General features: G+C 39.3%; 2 protein-coding genes across 2 annotated transcripts in view; one reads left to right on the top strand and one right to left on the bottom strand.

Annotated features, from left to right (window-relative positions):
• The window catches only part of DCC (DCC netrin 1 receptor), a gene marked incomplete at both ends in the record, with an annotated part of 938,651 nt that overhangs the window by 88,241 nt on the left and 828,561 nt on the right, over positions 1-21,849 (bottom strand). The window contains 3 exons of the mRNA XM_079784846.1: positions 3,213-3,351; positions 7,981-8,213; positions 13,433-13,528. Coding sequence (XP_079640972.1) covers positions 3,213-3,351; positions 7,981-8,213; positions 13,433-13,528 — 468 coding nt within the window. The remainder of the gene's footprint in view (positions 1-3,212; positions 3,352-7,980; positions 8,214-13,432; positions 13,529-21,849) is intronic.
• ZNF397 (zinc finger protein 397) overlaps positions 1-21,849 on the top strand; it is a 687,602-nt gene that overhangs the window by 596,730 nt on the left and 69,023 nt on the right. The gene's annotated exons all lie outside the window — the stretch shown is intronic.

Raw genomic sequence — 21,849 nt, 5'->3', positions numbered from 1 at the left:
ATGGGAACAAACGTCATCTAATTCTATATTTCCCTAGAAGCCCCTTCTCAAGAAAAGAATACATTTAAACACGGGTCAAAACAACTTGCTTAGGTAACATACCAGTTATCTCCTAACAAGAAGGCAAAGAAATATTTGAAAATAGAGCAGGCGAGGAATCTATGGTGTGAAATTAGATGGTATGAAACCCTGCCTTTCTTAGAGATTTTCCCACATGTTGTTGAAAGGGAGCAGAATGTGTCACCCCCAAAATATGCCTCTTTGGTGTATTATTTTAGGCTGATGTAACAGCATAGAAACTTCATTTCTTTAATATGACTTTTTCTCCTTTATTTCCTTCCGATTCAAACTGGCTTCATCCAGCACCAGACTCACCTGCCTCCTTCTCCCTTGCACGGCTTCTCCCTTAATCATAAGCCCTCAGGACAATGAGGTTCTGATCAGCATCAAATGATCTTAGGAACAAAGCCTCTGGTCTGTTGACCACAGAGACAGAGTTCCGGTCAACTTAGAGATAACGCCTAGGCCTCAGTTGGGTTTCAGCTCCAAGCCCAGAAAAGCAGCAAAACCAGACAAAGTGACTTCATGGTTGACCTCAGGACCAGCCGCAGTGATCAAGATTCCCTACCCTAGAACCAACCAACCAGTAGAGACTATGACTCTGAAAGGAACACCTGGAAAGCTGTGAATGTTGGTGAATAAAGATTCACCAACATTTCCCATGTTACTTCAGGTTAAAAAAATATTTTTCTTCTCTCCTAGATTATAATTTTCTCAAATATAGAGGCTATATCATCTTTGCTTTTTATACCAAGTCCCTGTCTCAGGACCTGACATTTACAAATGGACATAATTGGAAACTCATAATTAATGTCTCAGTTGACTGGACAAGTACTGCCCTCTGGTTTGTCTGGTTCTCCTTTTCCCATGCTTGGATGACTTTAAGTGCATGAATGGGAGGTAACACTCAAGATTTAGAAGATTTCCAGCCATGGGGATTGTACTGGACATTTGTTATTTGGACTGTCCAACACTCCATTCCTTCCTCCTCCATTAAGAGAAGCACTTGGCTCTTTTCTTTGGGAACAAGCTCTTCTCTGTCATGTGAATTTCATGGCCTTCCCCCCACTCTTGCCTTAGCAGTGGGATGCTCTCTTCTGGGAAACAATGTTAGTAAGGAAGATAAACAGATCGAGCCAAACCACTGTGATGGCAACACCTTGAATAACAGTCCGATAGTGTTCTTCCCCTCGAAAGACTGGGAGTACCTCTGGTTCCTGTCCCTTCCCAAGACCCATTATTTCAGGTGTACTTGCAGTTATTTTTTATTTCACTAAAGCTAACTAGAGTAAAGTTAAGTATTCATCACCTGGGCAGAATGAAATGTTTTATTTCAAGAATCCTCCTGCCACCTTTGTCTTTATCATGAGCAATTTCAGCACAAGTGCCTAGCGATGCAGCCCCTATAGTCTTTATGTTATTGGAGAATTGGAAGTAAACCCTAGAGTCATTTCATTCACTTCATTTCCTTCTCTCAGTTATAAAACCTGCAGACACTTGTGAATTACTTCTTGCTTCTCATCATCACCCAGAGATCTCATCCGCACGCTATTTACACCTTTGTCCAGATCATTATCTGTTTTGACAATCACCCTCCCTGCTAACCACATTTCTAAAAGTTAATATCTTTTTGTCTCACCATTGGAGTATCTACAAGGTTAGGCGGTTGATGAGAAATCAATAGGGTACATTTATCAAGTCAGATGCTGGTGTGCATTTTATGTTTATGAAAGGGAAAAAATGATTGAATTTTTTGCTTTAAGAGGAAATTAAACTTCTTCTCTTTCACTCAGGGAAGACCAAATGTCTTAGTGGTTTATATCTCAATCCATCTCATTTTAGGTAAAAAGAAAGAGCAGAACCTTTATTATTTCCCATAGTACATAACCCATTAAGCTGTCTTAGTCTTCAAAGGAAGATGTGAACATTGGCATTCAGGGAAGAATTCTAGGAGAAGGAGTTAATATATGTATACATGTAAAATAGAAGAGGATGTCAAAATTACATCAGACAAACTAGAAAACTTTTTATAGAAAAAAGTACCCATAAAAATGTAAAAATGCAGTGAACTCTGTGAGTTAACATGGTAGCCAAAGATAAAAATTAGAAGTGCAATACCATGGGACAAATTCTAATAGAAAGAGAAATTCAACTTCTCCAGAGAAGAGTTTTATTATCATATTTTAAAAATTCCTATGATATAATATCACAAAACCAATCAAAAGGCAGGGTAATCCCTGGCCGGTATGGCTCAGTTGGCTGGAGCACCATCCCATACATCAAAAAGTTGTGGGTTTGCTTCCTGGTCAGGGCACAGACCTAGGTTGCAGGTTTATCCCAGGACAGGGCATGTTTGGGAGACAACTGATCGATGTTTCTCTCTCACATTAATGTTTCTCTTTTCCTCCCCCTTTCCTCTCTCTCTAAAAAAAAAAAAATCAATAAAAACATATCCTGGGGTGAGGATTTTAAAAAGCATGTTAAACCTTGTATTCTTCAAATGTTGGATCCCTGTGAACAATGAATGTCAAGTGCACTGCAGGCCTTTTAAGGTAATAAACTCAACTTTTATGACCCATAGTAAATGTGACTGGTAAAATTTATAGTGAATTGCTTTTACCCCAGGTTTGAACTACTTCAAATTGCATGAAGTTTTTCCATTTTGTTCTCTTATTTCTAAAGAATGAACATGACCACCCAAAACTGCTTCCCACATCTAGCTGAGGTTATTTAGGATAAGAATCCATGAGACCGCAGTTATAACGCAACACTTTATTTTGTACCTAATTTCTTTCCAAAAAGGTAAATCCCTACCGTGACTGTTGATCAATGACACAAATGCTTTGGACAGAGAGTTCAATGCAGAGCTGTCTGCCTTTATGTAAATGCATGAAAAAGAAGATTTCTATTTAGATCCCCAATTAAAACCAGATTGCTTAATTCATTAGGAATTCATTTTATTTTTTCCTAAAATGAGGAGGATAACATTAAATATAAAAGTGCTATGAACTCTAAAGCTTAAGATATTTTATATAAAATAAAGTATAATTTAGACCCGAACATGCACTATGTTCCACCTTCCACAGAACCTGGGAAACACCTTTACAAAATGTCGAAAGTAGAAATTCTGAAGCCAGCCTTTCTTCACATACCTGCTTCATATGTAGTGGCATGTGCCGTCATGCTCCATGTGCTTGACCTTCTGTTTTTTGTTACCATTACCGAGAACTCGTACATTGTGTTTGGTTTGAGGCCTGTTGCTGTGTAACTCAGGGATGTTGTGTCTTCTGACTATACAAGTGGGAAAGAAGCAAAGAGGGGGAAAAATGAACTCTATCAACTTGGTAAATTAAGACATGTGAAAAGACTATATAAAATAAGCCAACAAAAAAGGAGTCCAGGGGGCTAGGACACAGCACTGACTTTACTTCCTTTCTGTCAGCTGGTGTCCACTGCCGATTGGACATCCAAAACGTGATCCACAAAATCCGGTGTTAGGTTGCTTAAAGGGGCCGCAAGCTGATAAATACCCCCAAGTGAGGCAATAACCATGGCAACAAGACCAACTCTGTTTCTTCCTGTCACTTCCCTCTTTAAGGTTATCTGTACAGACTTTAACTTCAACTTATTTATAATAATAAACAATTATTTTTAGTTTTGAACGTTAGGCATTTCACATAGACCATCATGATAATAAGACTAATTTTTATTTCCACTGGTAATAAAACTAATTTTTTAGAGTTCTGCTTATGGCTCTTGCAAAGAGGCTTTATGGTACAAACTTTTAGTGATTCAAGAACCCGACTGTTATAAAAGAAAATGGACCAAAGCAATGTTGTGTCATGTGATTTCTTCTTTGTGTGCATACTTCACATTGAACACACATTTAAATTTGGTCGCTGAAGCAACTGTTCCGGAAGGGAACAACAAATTGGATAAATATGAAATCATTCCATTTATGTTAATATTATTTGTCTTCTGAATCTGTTCTTTTATTTTGGTCTTTTAAACAACAGGTTAAAGATATTTTAGTAGAAAGTAAATTATCTGTCTTTATTCCTTACTCAAAAGACAAAATGGTAATGCAGAAAAAAAACAGGTCAATCCATATTTTCCATATGATCAGGCAAATTTATGCCTCTTATAAATATCAATTTATGTTTGGTATTTAGATCTTTATCTTCTTCCAAAGTTAAATATTTACTTTGATGTTTATATTTATTAGATTTGTTATATATCTATGTCTAGGGAAGTTCTCTTTCCCCACCGATGTCACACCGATCTCCTCCTTTACTGCTTCAGTGTGGAACATCTTTTTTTCTCTACAATAAATCCTTCTTACATTATAGCTATGAAAGTCCTTCATTTTATTATAAAACCAAATAAATATTTAACAGTAAAAATAACATTGTCATGATGTGACCATTCACCCTATTAAAGCGATGGCCTCATAAACATCTATCAGAAGCTCTTCTTCAAAATAGCTGTAAACACGTGTGCCCTAAATAAATGAAAAATGGTTTGTAGACTCGGGAAAATGGAATCCATCAAATAAAACACAAAATGGGCAGCTAGTGTCTGACATGCTGATATATAACTTCCAGTCTTGCCCTCCTTCCCTTCCATCATGAATGTCTGTCAGTCTTAGAGATGGAAGTAAGTAAGGGGAGAGCTGGAACCATGAGAAATGTTCCAGTGAGGAAGGATCACATATCATAAAATTGGTCTCTTAGAGCATGGACACCAGTGGCATCTTGGAGGCCACTAAGCAATAGTGTCTTCATTTGTGGTTTAGAAGGACACATTTGCATTCTATAAACGCTACGAAGTCACTGATTTTTCTCAGGAACCTCACGGAGAGTTGCTGCTCGGCATAAAGCGTTAGCCTAGAAGCTATTGAGAAATCACGGCCAGTTATTTCTGCGAGCATAGAATACCCAGGAACTGCTTGTCTGAGTATCAGTTTCCGCATTCATCAAACAGAGATAACCATAGCACTGACCTCACGGCATTATTTAAAGGGAGTAATAAGCCAAGTGAAACATTGTCTGGCCCACAGTGAGGATGAAAGAAATCTTGGCTACAATATTTCATGCATTGCTTAATGTGCTGTCTAATTTTAGGCATGTGTTCAATTCTGTTTTGAGTTTTCAGCATCTTGAGGGCAGAGACAATCTTGCACAACTTTGTATCTTCTGTAATACCCATGCTATGTCGGGTAAATGCTAGCTGGTGCTCTAGGAATGTATTTGGAATGAAAATCTGTATAAGGCATCATGTGATTAATCACTTCAGTAGAAAAGAAATTCTAGACCCTTTCTCCATTTGATAAAGAAATTTGGAGTTTTGGACAATGACAATAGGAAAGTCTGGATAATGCTTGATTTGGGACTAAATGAAGTAGAAAGGTGCTCCTGTGAGGAGAGCCCTGGATACGGCATCTGGTCATCCTGAGTTCCAGCTCTCGTTTAATGGGGAATTTTTGCCAAGTTATATAACCTACCCAAGTCTTCATGAACACAACTACATACATGTTTAACTATGAAGAAGCTTACTTATTCTTTCTATAGTGGGTGTGAATATCCCAATCATATAGATGAGAACCATCAGATTAAGTTAAGTGACACGAGAGGACAGAGTGAGGCCAACTCCTGAGCCCGGGTCATGTGATTCCATGTATGTGTTGATTCCCCTCTATCTGTGTGTGCCCTGCCTACCTCATAAAGCTGGTGAATGAGATGAAATAATATCACGACAGTGGTTTGAAAAGTTCAAAATGCAAAACCAGAGCATTGTATTACCACTATTTATAAGATTTAAATTTATTGTATGTTCTTTCCAGTGGATCAGTATGTTCTACAGTTATCCCTACTATCCAACTTACCCAACTGTTTCTTCTAACCCTTCTTCTTGGGGTACACTGTGCATGTGTGATCAGGGTGCTTGAATATTAGTAATTAAAAGACTTGGGTCAGGGAAGATAATGTGGAGAAAAACAGTTTAAATCTTTTTATTTTTTTATTTTCAAACTCCAACCCATGAGAGAATAGTTTTGGGGTGGGGTCTCGCTTTTCAGGCATTCTTTGTGAAACTCAGGATTTCTGCTGTATTAGCCTATTCATCTGAAATAATTTGCCTCACTCAAGAAATTTTGGAACTCAAGCTGTTGTGTAGAGAAAAACCATTGTCTTTCAGAACATTTCACAGACTGGTAAAGTACCCATGGTCTTTTTGTGAAATGAATGTAACAAAGTGTAGCAATTATGCTCATAAATTTTTTAAAGTAGCCATTTTAAAGTAAACTTAGAATTGGGCAACCTGTATATAAAAATATTATTTTGAATGCTCTCATGTTTCATTGGTTGTCTTATCTGATAATGTTATCTCTATTTATAGCTCAGTTGAGTATTAAATCTAATACTATAAGGATGTGGATAGGATACTTACAACAATATCTTATGTCAGTGACACTAAGGACTTGCCTGGAGAGTTTTCCAAATACCTGACCTAGCAGGGAGGCAATACAAAAGAGCCCTTTCTTAAAAGAAATGGTTTCAACTAAAAACTGATTTATGATGACATGTGAATTTTATGCCACTTAAACGTTAAGAAATACTAGAAGCAAATTGAGCATGGCTGCATGAAGAAAGGCTGACATAAAACTCTTGGTCGGATTTTGCTTTATCTCCAGGATTTTACAGTCAGAAGTTCCCAAAGGATATTTTCATCCCCCTGATCACCACTGGATGGAGGCTGGATTAAGCAAGATGGCAGTTTGATGGAATGAATGTTGGATAAAGTATCACGTGGTCCAAATTCTGAGAGTAGTAAAGAGAGGGGGTAAGAAGCTGGAGCGCCAGAGTTGAGTTATTATTTACCTGGTTGTTGGGGAACTTATTCTCTGGTTTTGACACCTTATTTATCCCACATCACCAGCCCATGGGCTTTATATTTTAAATATGTTATCTCACTGGAATCGTTTATGAATTCTTTAGAGTCTATCTATGGAGCTGAGTGTATTACTCATGCTAAAATTACAAATAATATATTAAGTAACAATGACTAAACCATGTTTAACTGCACAGTTCTAGGGACAAAGTAGGTGCTGGGCAATCCCTTGTGGATCTCACTTTTGTCTACATTTGTGTATGGTTGGTATATCCCAACATTGTGGTAGGCTTAGGTGGTAACAAGATTGTCCTGGTTTACAATGAGTTGTTGTAATTCTTGTGGCCAGCTGCTAAGAGATATAAAATTATTAAGGACAATGCCTCAACTGTATATCTCAAAGGAGTTCTTAGGGTGCTGTGAGATGACTGAGTGATAAGGCCTGGATAAGGGGCCTTGTCTAATTCAGATTAGTTAAAGGAGGTGCATATTGTGAGTTTCCTTCATTACATAAGGGTGTTTCAAGGTTAAATAGAGGAAGTAGATGCTAATGGCTGGGAGTGTTTTCCAAGGATGTTATAAAAATCTTCCAGCCATGAATTCCTAGTCAGAATCATTGTCAGAGAGATCCTCTGAAACAATAATACGGTGGCCTTTGGTATCAATCCAGATTCCAAATGAAAAGAAAGATAAAACCCATCTAGACAATTAATGTGGATCCCTGCTATTTTCAAAGGAAAATGTCATTCCTTTATACTGTATTATTTATCATTTTTTTCTATAAACTCAGCATCTAGCGGAATTCAGATACCATTGTGCATCTCTTGATATTTTTCTACCTCGCCTTAGAATTGTTACCCAAGACATAATCATTCCTGTGCTACTTTTAGCTACTGAGTTGTTGAAATGCTTTGTTTTTCCACTTAGCGTCACTGCAGCCAACGGACTCAGGACAGGCAGGAAGCACACAGAACAATGTATTCAACAAACGACAGTTCATTTAAAATTCTGTACTCTCAATGCGAACTTCACCTTGTATTTGGTATTTGCAGAAAAGCTGGTCCTCCACCGGACAGTGTAAAGTCGTACTTCGGATGCTTTTTGGTTCTTGGGGACAGAGTTGTCTGCCCAGCTGACCCTCACGGCATCGTGGGTCAGAGCCACAGCCTGGACACCTACTGGTGGGAGCATGGGGGTGGAGACATCTGGGACCGAGGTGGGGAAATCATCAAGCAAAGGATAATAATCAACTGGGTCAGTGGGATCTGGGTTCACAAACCCGCCAAATGAAACAAACAAATAAATACATGAATAAAAGAGTTAAAAAATAAATACCAGTGGTAACACATCACAATGAGTTAAATGCATGGCAATAATGATGAAAGGGAACATGAGAAGAACAGAAAAAAATACAATTAATTCAATCGGAAAACTCGTCAGAAACAGTGTTGCTATATTACAAAAATAACTATTTTCTATAATGGGCTCATCTCCTTGGAGTGGTTTTATCAATTTGGCTGCCATTTCTAGTTATATATTTAAAAAGTCCATTTCTTCTTGAAATTTTGCCCATTACTTCTCCAATGATCTGCTATAGAAGGCAACAAATTTATAACTATTCAGATAACTTAAAATAACACGATAGAAAGGAGTGTCTGGCTTATTTCCTCCTGTTAAAAAAAATCTGTCTAGCTTATTTTGTAGAATTAGTAAGAGCCCAATGTTGAGCCTTTTATTTTATACCCAAGACATTTAAATTTGTAATATTTTACCTTTATATCATGTAACGTGTATTCTCACTAACCAAAAACAAGATGAGCTCTCAGGCTGGGCATGTGACACCATTTGGGGAGAAGAGACCTTCTAGAGCAGTGGTTCTCAACCTTCCTAATGCTGCGACCCTTTAATACAGTTCCTTATGTTGTGGTGACCCCCAGCCATAAAATTATTTCCGTTGCTACTTCACAACTGTAATTTTGCTACTGTTAATGAATCGTAATGTAAATATCTGTGTTTTCCGATGGTCTTTGGTCTTAGGCGACCCTGCTAGCAGTTCTCAACCCACGTTGAGACATGAGGAACTGTATTAAAGGGTCGCGGCATTAGAAAGGTTGAGAACCGCTGCTCTAGAAGGTAGAGAATCGGAAGAGTGCACACGCAGAATTTAAGTTTTTAAAGAGCCCAGTTCCAAGAGCAGCGGCGACTGGCTGGTTCTGACGATCACTTTGTCCACTGCATTTCACATGCGTAGCCCCTACTCATCCCTCTGTGTTCCAATGAATTATTTAGCAGTTTATTGGGCTGTGGTCTTTGGAGCAAAATATAAACCCCCCAAAACAAAAACAACAAAAGGAAAGAAAAAAATAGAGAAAGGGAGAAAGGAAAATGTGTGTTTAAAATTTAATGCCAGAGCCCGGGCTTTTTGTATTTCCTCTCATGTGTCCTTTTTATGCAGGGCTCCTTTAAAGCCAAATGGATTTATGAGACAAGGAAGGGGGCGTGGAGACACTGCGGCCTCCGGAGGGTCCCCAATGGGCAGCAGGCTGGAGCACAGACCACCATGGGTGCTGCCCCCTGCACCTGCTTCTATTCTCAGCTGACTTTCCGAGGAGAATGTTATGCACACGGGGGCCTACTCTAAAGGGCAAACCCCCTTTTGACCAAGCTTATTAATGACTTACCCCGTGTGCTGTTTCTTTGCCTAATCTAATTTTGTTGGTAAATCTATATTCACTTTGAATACAAATCTATATTTGTAGCCTTTTGCAGGTACCTTATGTGAGGTTTTGAAAAGTAGTGATTCTACTTCAAGAAATGGTGAGCCCAGCCGGCATGGCTCAGTGATTGAATGTTGACCTATGAACCAGGAGGTCAGGGTTCCATTGCCGGTCAGGGAATATGCCTGAGTTGTGGGCTCAATCCCCATTGTGGGGCGTGCAGGAGGCAGCTGATCAATGATTCTCTCATCATTGATGTTTCTATCTCTCCCTCAGTCTGCCTCATGACTTGTTATTGAGTTTCTTGAAGCCTCAGTTCCAGAATGCATCCCTTAAATTCGTAATGCTGTTTGATGGCATTTATCTATGGAGTTCTATAATTCACAAATTTCTATCCTTGGGCACATGTCTTGACTTTTACAGGAAAATTTTTTTTTAAGCATGGTTTGTCATTCTACTTGCCACCTCTTTTACAGCTGTCTTGCTTAATAATAGTCGTTAGTTACAGAAATCATTTAAATTTAAATTAATTAAAATAAGTAAACTTTAAAAATTCACTTCTGTTACACTAGCCAATTGCAAGTGCTTAATGGTCACATGAGCCTGGTGCTTTCCATATTGGACAGTACAGATGTAGAGCATTTCCAGCAAAGCAGAATATTCTAGCGGGTAGCAAACACTGCTCCAGATTCATATATGCTAAATATATTGCAAATTACCCTTTTCTCTCAGGATAGAAACTGAGTAGTTGCATTAAAAACATCTTTGTGTTGTTAAACAACTTGCTTTCATTTTTTTAATACTCTTGGGTGCCTTATGCCATTGATTGTCAATGGTTATGCTCAAAAGTGAAAAAAAAATTACAAAAGACAAAATATAGCCTCAAACTTTCTGCTAAAAAGAGAAACTTACTCAATTCCTAAATTCATTGGTCAGAGCCCATGAATTTTTCAGTCAATATATTTATATTCTAAAAGAGCTTTTAAAATAAATAACACAGCTTTACACCTAGATTGTACTTCATTTAGACATTAATAAAACAGTTGAGAATAAACAAATTCAAACAACACACCTCCTTATTCCCCGGCCCTCTTCCCTTCTCTGGGCTCAAAATGTCTTGTCCTCAGGACAATAAGAAATAAAAGTCTTTATAGCAAATATGAAGCCCTACCCACCCATTTTACCTGGTGACACTTCCCTCGCTCTCGTTCTGATACGGTCAGGATGGGATGGGCTCCAGAGAGGGCCGGCATCCGTGTGCACACGCGTGTGGGAAGCACCAGAGCCTGGTACTTACTCTGGCCTGATGCATTTATTGCCTGCAGGTTTTTACTGCCTTTATCCTGGCCTCTTCACAGACTGCTCATGGGAATACTCCGCAGAAGCTCGGAGACACAGCATGTATGCTGTGAGGCACTAGGACACATTTATTGGTAGAGTTTCTCTCAGAACCTTCACCTTTTTCTGTTTACTCATCCTTTATTCTCCACGATGCACAGAAACACAGCGGTTCTGCCACGACCATGACCTTCTCTCAGAAAGGGCTGGTTTTATTCATCCCTCCTCAACCCCTTCCTGACTTGTCTTCAGTAAGAAAATCCCTCATACCATATCTAACTTTGGGTAACATTTCATTTCTCAGATCCATGGGGATTAGTCAGATCAGGTAAAAAAAAAACTTAGGGATCACTGGTGTTTTAGAAACCACTCGGGGAATGCCATATGCTGAGAATTGAAGACTGACAACCATCACTAAGGGGAAGTGAATTATACCAGAACGGTTCCTTCTGAGCGACTTCGCTTCAGTGTATTTGAACTCTACTATCTCTATTACTACCACTTGCTGCTCAAAATGTTATTTACTTTTTGGTCGCCTAAGTGGCCCTTTTTCGTGGGCTTTAGTGTCAGTAAAAATAAAAATAATACGAGTTTTTAAAAGACTGGCCGCAGTATAACTGTGTGTGGCCTGATCACAGGCTCAGTCGCCCCTTGAACAAGCAGTTGGTCAGTGTCCTTCCTCACAGGCAGGAAGAGTGACTTCCTACAGGGACATTGTGGGAAGCTCAGGTGCAGCCAACACCAGCTGCTGCCTCTCCAAGAACCTGGCTGCTGGCCCAGCAGGCGTAAGGGGAAATGGAAACCCAGGTCCCGCCCATGAGGTTATCTTGTATTTTACACTCTGGCCCTCCATTGCCTCATACCCCTGTATTTAGGGATAATGTGTTTAATAGCAATGTTTTGATAAGTAGTAATTCTACTTCAAGAAATGCTAATAACTCAATCCTGCTATTTCTGAATTTTAGAATAGTGTATTTTTCATGACATTGAATGTTTTGGAATCTCAGTTCCAGAATGCATCCCTCAAATTTTAAGTAATGCTGTTTGTTGGTATTTATCTCTGAACTTATATAACTAAAAAAATGCTTCTTATTGACCCTTTTGTGGAGTCATGAGCCTCTTTGGTAACACAATGAAAAATATATAGTGTCTCCACAGAACACGGCATTGATTGACATATACACAAATTGCACGCATCACTTTAGGCAGAATATAGACCTTGAAACCAATGGCCAAAAGGTCAAGGAGACTCTGGAATAACAACTTTGCCTTACTGAATCTGAAATCAATCAAGTGATGCTATGCCCTGGAGACAATCACGTAACTGCTGTGAATCTACACAGTAATGGTGTGTTCTCCACATAGTCGATGAATGGAGCTCTTGAGTGTGGGAAACAAACTGTTTAAAGTTCACGTAAATTTAGGTGGCAGCAGCAGTCACAGGGTCCCACTATTTGTGCTGTGTTCCTTTATTCCTACCTGCCAGGGCTTCACTCCCAGGCACTTGGTGGTTTTGCATGTCCTCTGGTGCTCGCTATCAAACCCTGCCCTTAGATACTTTCTTCTCATCACGTAAACAGAGGTGACAGGTTATCTGAGGTCTGAGGGTTGTGGATTTTGAAAGAGGTTGGGGTCAAAGTATTCACCAAAGAGATGAACATCTTGGGTTTTATTTTCAGATTTCAGACATAAGACCACTGGGGCGGTCATGTGACTCTCCGGTGTCCCTGCACAGACAGGCCACAGAGGTGTCACTTATTCTGTGTTTTAAAAAGCCCAGCCTTGCTCTCAAGTAGTCTTCATAAACAGCGTGGACCTCACTTTCTTACCCATCCTTCCCTCAGTTCGTTGAGCCCATTTTCTCTTGTGGGGGGGCTTTACAGTCCAGCTCACCTGGGAATTCCCAGAGGTGACACCCCTGGGAGCAGCCAATCCTTTTACTGCCCAGAGGCCCTGGACACTGTTGAGTGACCTGAAGGTCCAACTCAGGAAGAAGGCACTGGGGGACTCGGCCCAGCCCCATGCACCCCCAGGAGGGGCAGGTCATCCTTGTCAATGAGCCTGAAGGACCTACAGAGAAGCAAGGACCCCTCCCGGCATTTGGCAGCCTTTGTGCCGAGACCCTCTTACCAAAGGGCATCGCTGGGAGGCACGCTCCTCGGGGGAATGGAGAGTGGTGTCAGGGCGCCCAAATAGGAAGCCACTCGGAGAAGAGAGAGAATGAGAGCTCTCTTTCCCTAAGTCCATGTGTAACTTACAGGCTGAATTTCTCTTCCTTCAATTTGAAAACCAAAAAGATAATCAAGTTTGTGTATGCGTGTACACACACGTAGGGCTCGGAACATGACTACATACATTTCCTGTGTTTTATTTTGCCATCACTCAAACACCGACTGCGTGTCAGAGCGGGATTAGCGGTGGTGGCTTACCTGTCATAGACCTGGTGGTGGCACTTTCATACAGAGGAACGCCTTCTCCCGCGTTATTGAAAGCTTTTAGGGAGATTACATAATGGGAACTTGACTCTGGAGAAAAAAACAGAAAGAATACGAACACGTTGATTTATTTAATGTACTGAAATACGCAGGGTAAATCAAATCCAATATAATCTAATAAGTAAATTGTGGATTAAAAGCAAGTAGGTGTGATTCTGGGAAGAAGGTGGCAGTGGTGACAATGTGCTTCTCTGAGCTTCCTGTATCTTCATATTAAAAGAAATCGAGCAGCTGGATAGAAAAGCAAAGGCATTTGATCATTTTCAACAAAACCAGGTGCTGAGGTGTACTCTCACATCCTCAAACACCGTGGGTACAGAGGAACCAACAGCCACCTCAGGCCTGCGAGGTATCAGCCTCTGCGGGAGAGAAATCCGAGGGCAACATCCAGCTCAGGAGCTGGGCATTTAAAGTCACCAGCAGGCAATGCTAGCGAGTGCAGCAGAGCAGTTGGAGGAGAGTAAATATAAATCCCGAAACGAACCCACAGTCTCCTTTTCAGGCCGAGGCTCATGCTGAGGACAAACAACTGGAAACAGATTTAAAATTTGAAGCAATAGGAATGAAGGGAAGAGAAAATACAGATACAAGTAGGAAAGAGGAATCATCACAAAACTTAGGAAAGAGGTGCATACTTTTTAGTGCTTATCAGGGGTTGGCCAACTTTTCTATAAAGGGCGAAGAGAAGAAATATTTTAGCTTTGTAGAGCACTCTGCCTCTGTCACATATTCGTGTTTGTCTTGTTTGTTTACACAGTACTTCAAACTTCAAATCTATGAAAACCATTCTTAGTTCAGTGGGACCCAAACAAGCACAGACAGGACTTGGGCCAGGCTTGACCCACAGGCTCTGCTGTGCTGAGACATGAGCCCTGGTCTAATGAAAACAACAGGAGAGGAGCTCTGTGTGTTGAGAAAAGCAAATGAACTTCTGGGAGCACAGGAAAAAGAAACACAAAAATCTGTTGAGGATAAATATCACACAAAATAAAATCAGGAGAATATCATTCCTGTAGACAAGTACACACACACACACACACACACACACACACACACACACACACTCAGGATAAAAAATACACAAAAAATTATCAAATCTGCAATTTACTATTTCAAAATGAGCTAACAAACATTAAGAAAATAAAACGCCAAAAATGCAAGATCAACACAGAATTAGAAAAAGCTCAGAAACAAATTGGTATAACTCAAGAATTATATATAAGTGAAAAAAATAATTTTAGAAGTGGAGGGTATTAAGAGGAACAAATAAATAAAACAAGAACACAATACAAAATGAAAACTAAGTTACCAACTTATAAGTAATCAGGATATTGTTCCTTTGATCCTGAAAACTACTAGGAAATGAGTTTTAGCCATTTGAAATAACCAGGGGAGATATTGAGCTAACTGGTAAACAATAAATTTAATGAACTAAGACTAAGTGAGGGTTAAGAGGGAGATATTTTATCTTGTAGGGCTACATAGTCTGCTTTTGAAGATATATTACAACCATAGACAAAAGTAAGGGAAAATAGGGATGGCATATGCAAAAACGTTTCAATTATTATTATTTATGGTGGTACTATGATTGTTGTTATTCTGAGACCAACATAATATGGGATAAAGCAAATGTGTAATCGTAACAAATTCTAACTCTATCATCCCCTGTGTCCTTGAGAACCGAGTTCTTGATGTGGATGGAACAACATACAGATTTAAAATAGGAAAGGTTACGTAAAGTACTGTGTTCCAAAAATTTATTTAGAAAAACCAGTTTAAACCCTAAAGGTATTTTATCTCTGTTTTATTTCTGTCCATCGAAAAGTCTAGAAACAGACTTAATAACCAAAAGCATCTCCACACCAAGACCTGGATTTTGAAAACATATTTCCCTCTGCAAGAAGCAAGGGCTTATTGGAGAGCAGGTTGATTCTGGTCTGAGATGACTCAGGCTCATCCCAGTTGAGCCTGAAACATCCTGGAATATCAGAGAGAAAGGAAACAACCGAAGACTAATAGGCTCACGTCAAATGGCTTCACAAACCAACCTGAAGGGGCTTCCACAGACCAAAGACTGGGACAATCTGAGCTTCCATAAAGAAAAAAGTTGCAATGGATTAAAACCCACCAACTACATGTAAATGGATAAGTTCATTAAGATATATACCTCTCTGTGTGTAATTCTTATTCAATGTATTGGGATGACATTGGTTAATAGAATTATGTAGGTTTCAAGTATACAATTCTGTAATACATCATCTGTATACTGTATTATGTATTCACCATCCAAAGTTAAGTTTCTCTTTCTGTCACCATTTATCCCCTTTACCCTCTTCTACCTCTCCCCACCCCATTTCCCTCTTGTAATCACCATACTGTTGTCTGTGTCTATGAGGGTTTTTGTTGTTATTGTTTTGCTTAATCCCTTTGTCAGTAGTCGTCAGAGAAATGCAAATTAAAACCACAGTGAACCCGGCTGGTGTGGATCAGTGATTGAGCATCGACCTATGATCCAGGAGGTCACAGTTTGATTCCTGTTTAGGGCACATGCCCAGGTTGTGGGCATGATGCCTAGTGGGGGAGTGTGCAGGAGGCAGCCAATCAGTGGTTCTCTCTCATCATCGATGTTTCTATCTCTCTCTCCCTTCCTCTCTGAAATCAATAAAAATATATTTTAAAAATAAAATATAAATACCATGGAACTGGCTTACAAACCAGTGATTCCATAAAGACATTTTTTAAAATAATAAGAGTTGGTTCATTGTGAGGTTGACAGACGACCAAATTATTATCTTGAAAACTGGGTAAAAAAATCAAATATTTAATGTGTCTTTCTTAAATAAACTCTGTGCAAACAACTGCATAAGAGGGAAAGCATCTCCTTATAAATTATTCCAACTTATAAGACCAGTAATAGAATTCAAATACTGCTAGTTTTCAGCCCCAATGAGCAAAGTAGAAACATCTAGATATCATGTTCCTACCAATCAAAAAGCACAAGACCCAGTAGAGCAAGCATGTCAAAGTTAAAGGCTAACATGGGCCAAATAAATGAGTTTGACATGCTTGCTCTAGAGTCTTGCCAAAAAGATAAAAACGATTTAGTCTGATTAAACCTCTAGATCCAAATGCCAGTCTATAGGAAATAGAGGGAAAAAAAGGTTTAACTCCAACTTAAAACAATTTATTGAGCTACACATTTGTTGTCTGTGGTTTTCTGTATCTGAGTTTTATTTTACAATAACAAAGCTTTTAAAATGAGTGAATTTATCTCTGACAGTGTTCTTTGAAAGTTGATGAAATTTTTCTTCATAAAATTTTATGACCTAAATATTAGAGTTAAAGTTATTGGTATTTCAAAGCACAATAACACAAGAGCTATAATATAGCAAACAATAAAATAAAATTACATATTATGTAACTAAAGGGGATCTATTCAGTGAACTACTTCATGTATAAGGGATATTCATTTATTATTTTTTGTTGTCCAAGTAGTTTATTTATAAGAGAGTAATCAGTCAGCAAGTGTTAAATGCTCTTGGAGATCCAAGAATATTTGATAAAAGATGGACATCTGTGTCAGGTTACAATCATAATTCTGGACAGAGAAAATAAGAAAAAACTACATAAAATTGACCAGTAAAGTGAGTGCTACAATTTATGAATACTACATGAGTTCAGAGGTCTAAAAATTAGTAAGGAATTGGGTCATCAAAGATATGGTCTTGGAACTAAGGCTGGAGGCATGAGTAGGATTTAGAGGTAAAAGAATGGTAAACATTTCAGGAAATGTTGAAAATACAAGTAGGGAGGTCAACTTGTATTTTTGGTACTTTTCTACTAGGAAACATATCTTTTATAGTTATTGGAATAAAGACTTAAATTTGCTTTGACACATAGGCTTTATCTAGACAACTACAATGCAAAACATTGTCATTAGGTTCAAGCCAAATAAAATTGCCTTTTTGTGTTTCAAACTGCATTTGGTTTCACCTATTATACACATACTAAATATGTGCATTTATCTATATTTTTGTTTCTCAAGGGAGTGAGAGAGACAGTTAAGAAATTTAAAACTCTGCTTAGGAGTTAGGGCTTTAATTGTTTTATTTTGTTTTTAAGTGTAAGAGAGGGATGGAGAGAGAGAGAGAGAGAGAATTTGGCCACAGTGTATGAGGTAATAGGGCAGAGAGGATGCTCAGCAGTAATTCACCCAAGGAACAGAGCCACCTCTATTCCTTAGCATGTGGAAGGAAGGAGGTCCCAGTGTTGACAGATTTTCTGGAAATCCAGATTTTTATGTGAAATCACCAAATTTTTCAAATGTTGGCAAACAATTTAAATAAACAAAACAAACTTGAACTGGCAAAGTAAGTATATATTTCTGTATTGAATCTAAACGCATGGCCACTAGTCTATGACCTCAGATCCCTACCTATAGATATTCATGCATAAAATAGGGGAAAAAAGGCCTAAACTTCTTTAACCATAGGATCAACAGCAACAAATTAGAAACTATAATGTGATAAGGAGGGTAAATAGAAAATAAAGCAGAGCTCATTAATCAAACTGATTAGATTGCTTTCTGTGGACATCTCCTGTGCAGATTGGAATCCAGAATGAAGAAAGACCAACTTGATCAGAAACTCTGAACTTTCTATTCAGTTAACAGCTGAAGAATGAGGTGGTCAGCATGGTCCATGAGACACTGCATTGATGCCTTCACCTCTCTGCCCCACCTCCCAGCTGGCCCGTTTATCTGGTACACCTCCTTAGACCACAGACTCTGTCAAGGCCTCTCTAGCATTTCTGCACTATTGGCTTTTAGATCTTTCGGATATTATTTCTCAGTTAAAAGAAAAGGAAAAGTACCTTAACTGGTTGATTCTCATTTTCCTGGTTAGAATTCCAGCCGGTGCACCTCATCTATCTGCTGTCTGGCTCCTGAGCGGCAGCCACCATTTCTTCATCTCTCTCCACAGCAAATGTGAGGCGCTGGCCATTTCAATACTGATTCTTGCTAAGACTGAAGCCTGCCCAGTCTCTCATTGTCTGAGTAATGGCAGCTTCTTCCATTGAGGTCAAGCCATGGTATAGGGGACCCTGGCAAAGACTGTGAGTTTTATCATTTACTTGATGTTGAGTTAATGAGTTATAATAACGAATAAGTTCGGGGAGACCAATTTTAAATTTAAATAAAAAGTGGTAATGGCTTAGCCTCAGGAAAGGTAAACAGATGTGCAATGGAGTTGTAACTGGTAAAAGAATACCACATTGACTAGGGGTCTTGGACACCTTTTGGTCCAGTATTTTCCTGCCATCAGTATGTAATTTGAGGTTCAGGTGAGTTCATTTCTTTCTAAAGTAACACAGAGTGACATCTATACTAATAAAAGGGTAATATGCTAATTAACCAGACATCTTCCAGACGACCTTCAGGACGTCCTTCTGGACAAAGCCACAGTGGTGGGGCTGAGGCAGAGGCGGTTAGGGGCAATCAGGCTGGCAGGGGAGAGCAGTTAGGGGGATCAGGCTGGCAGGAGAGAGCAGTTAGGGCAATCAAACAGCAGGGGAGAGCAATTAGGGTGATCAGGCCAGCAGGGGAGAGCAGTTAGGGGGATCAGGCCGGCAGGGGAGAGCAGTTGGGATCAGGCCAGCAGGGGAGAGCAGTTAGGGGCATCAGGAAGTCAGGCAGAGTGGTTGGGGCAGTCAGGCAGGCAGGCAGGTGAGCGGTAAGGAGCCAGCAGTCCTGGATTGTGAGAGGGATATCCAACTGCCGGTAGGACATCCCCCGAGGGGTCCCCCCCATGCACAATTTCGTGCACCGGGCCTCTAGTAGGAAATAAAAGGTCTGGGACAACTCCATAACCCTTTGTTGTAGCTTTTTCAAGGTGCTTTTATTTATGCCCTTCATATCCTACCTGCCTTTTGCTCTCTCTGGCCTCAGTATTGTGCTTTTGTCAAACTGCATTTGATCTACTGAGAAAGCAAGAGGATCTTTTCATGCTGCAATAAAGCTTGATCCAATACTGAATCAGCCTGAATGACAGCAATAAATACATTAATCAGTTATTGGTTAATGGTGGATGGAGGACTATATTGCTTTGATCCCCTTTTATATTGTCATAGAGTCGCACTTGAGTGTGTATTGAGGGAGAAAATGCTTTGAGTCTGTACTGAGGGGGAAAATGCTGTGAAAGTGAATGGGGAGCAAAGGAGAATGAGGGTTTTCTCCCCATATAAAAGAAGGGTGTCATTTACCAGCGCACCACTAGAGAGCAATGTGGAGCTACTTTCCTGCACATGCTCAGAGCTCTTCAACTTCAAAACCAGTAAATCACAAAAGAATTGCCTAAAATTGCTCCCTCTATAGAAGCATCAAATGAGCTAAGCACACTTACTATTACCATAATGAATTCCAAATGAATTAATCATTAATTATGGTCAGAGCCCATTGTTCAGAATTACACTTAGTGACAATTATGACAGTAAATTTATTTTTTGGATTTGCTAAAATGTTGTAGATATGTAGGCTTAAAAATGTATCACTTGCCTCTGAAAAATAAAATGCAGCAACATTTTATTATTTTAATGTACTGTGAAGAATCATACTGAAATAACTTGTGTTTTGTTTTTGTAGATGTCCATGGGAATTATTTTTAATTATGGATATTCTGAGTAATTCAACAGATTTCAAATCATTGACCAGATTTTCATCATAGTCTTTCTTACATAATACATTGGCTTGGGATAAAGGAAGCTAAAGAGATACTTAATTCTTTGAGCATCCAAAATAGATGGTTCCTAGCTAGTATCTTCTTTATAGCTGGGAAGAGAGGGGGGAATAAATGTACATTTATTGATTATAGGGGCTGTAAAGACAAGCAATCACTAATAGGGAGAATTTTTGGTTCTCCTTCCCCAGAGATCTGGTAGGTGAAAGGCCCATTATTCTAAGAGCGTGTGTTGAGACTTGCCTAAAGATAGTGAGATGAATGAGGTTTTTTGGGACAGAGGAATGAATCAAGAGACCTGCAGATAGCTCCTCCAGGGCTAGACCAAGATGTTGTACTGGGTAACAAATCCAGTGAGAACATCATTATTTTTAATTAATATTTTATGTGAGTTAAATGCCACTGGCACATGCCAGATTGACAGCCCATAGTCCTTTATTCATTACAGATTATGTATGTACTTAGCTCAGTGGCCCTGTCCATGCCAAGTGCTTGTCAGGGCCTCGTCTCCATGTCCCTGCATCTCTTGCCCTCTCTGCTAGCATCGCCAACACGTCAATTAGAGAAAATTAGAGTGGTAGCTGCTTTCCTAATGCAGATGCCTGCTCACTGCAGTGAACCTGGGCTACTACATGCACAGAGCACAGGCCATCGGATCGCTGTCAGATGGTAAATGCTACTGGAAACCTTTGACCTCACTGGATCCAAATCGTTTAATTAAGTGCAGTGGGTGGATAGCAAATACAGTTGATTGCACTGATCTCTTTAAGGAATGAGCAATTACAATTCATATTCAAGAAAGATGCAAATTGGAAGCATGGAACGGAGTGTGCAATCTCAGAGGGAAGGTGGGGGAGGGAGGATTGGGTGGGAGGTAATCAACTAAAGACCTTGTATGCATATATGCATAACCCAGGGACTCAGTCAGTGGGGTGGTGAGGGCCTGAGGTAGGGGGCAGGGGTAACCTGGAGGGGGTTGATGAGGGGAAAAGGTGGGTATATATAATACTTTCAACAGTAAATATTTTTTAAAAAGATGCAATTTATGTAACACATACAATATTCAATTTTAACTCATTATATATACTCTTTTGCAAATTTAATTAGTAGCTAATCTAACTAGTACCCCTTTTAAAAATAGGAACACTGTCCAAATAATGGTCAGATTTATAACATGACTTGTTCATTGATCTATCTTGCAGGTACTAGATACTCAGCTAGTCTGTGTGAGGAAGTATTTGAGTCCAAAAAAATAACCAAGGCAAATTTTTACTTAATCTACCAAGGAGGAAATCAGGTAAAAATAAACTTTACAAGAAATATTTCAGTGTTTGGCAGATAGAAGATACTTAACAAATATTTGTTGTTTGATGAATGCATTCGACCAGAAAGGATAAATTACTTAGTAAGTGTTAAATAACAAGCCCCCAGTCAAGCTGAACCTAGAACTCAGATTTGTTGACTCCATACTGCCCATTCTGATATCTGTAGGGTCATTTAAAAATGAATCCAAAGAGATTGTGTCACATTCCCTGCTCCCACTTGCGTAGTCAGAATCAAGTATTCTTCATTCATTCATTTGCTTATTCACTCATCCATTTTCACTGAAGATATTCT

Source organism: Cnephaeus nilssonii, assembly GCF_951640355.1.
Source record: "Cnephaeus nilssonii genome assembly, chromosome: 11".
Taxonomy (NCBI): domain Eukaryota; kingdom Metazoa; phylum Chordata; class Mammalia; order Chiroptera; family Vespertilionidae; genus Cnephaeus; species Cnephaeus nilssonii.
This window is presented reverse-complemented; position numbering and strand designations above follow the sequence as displayed.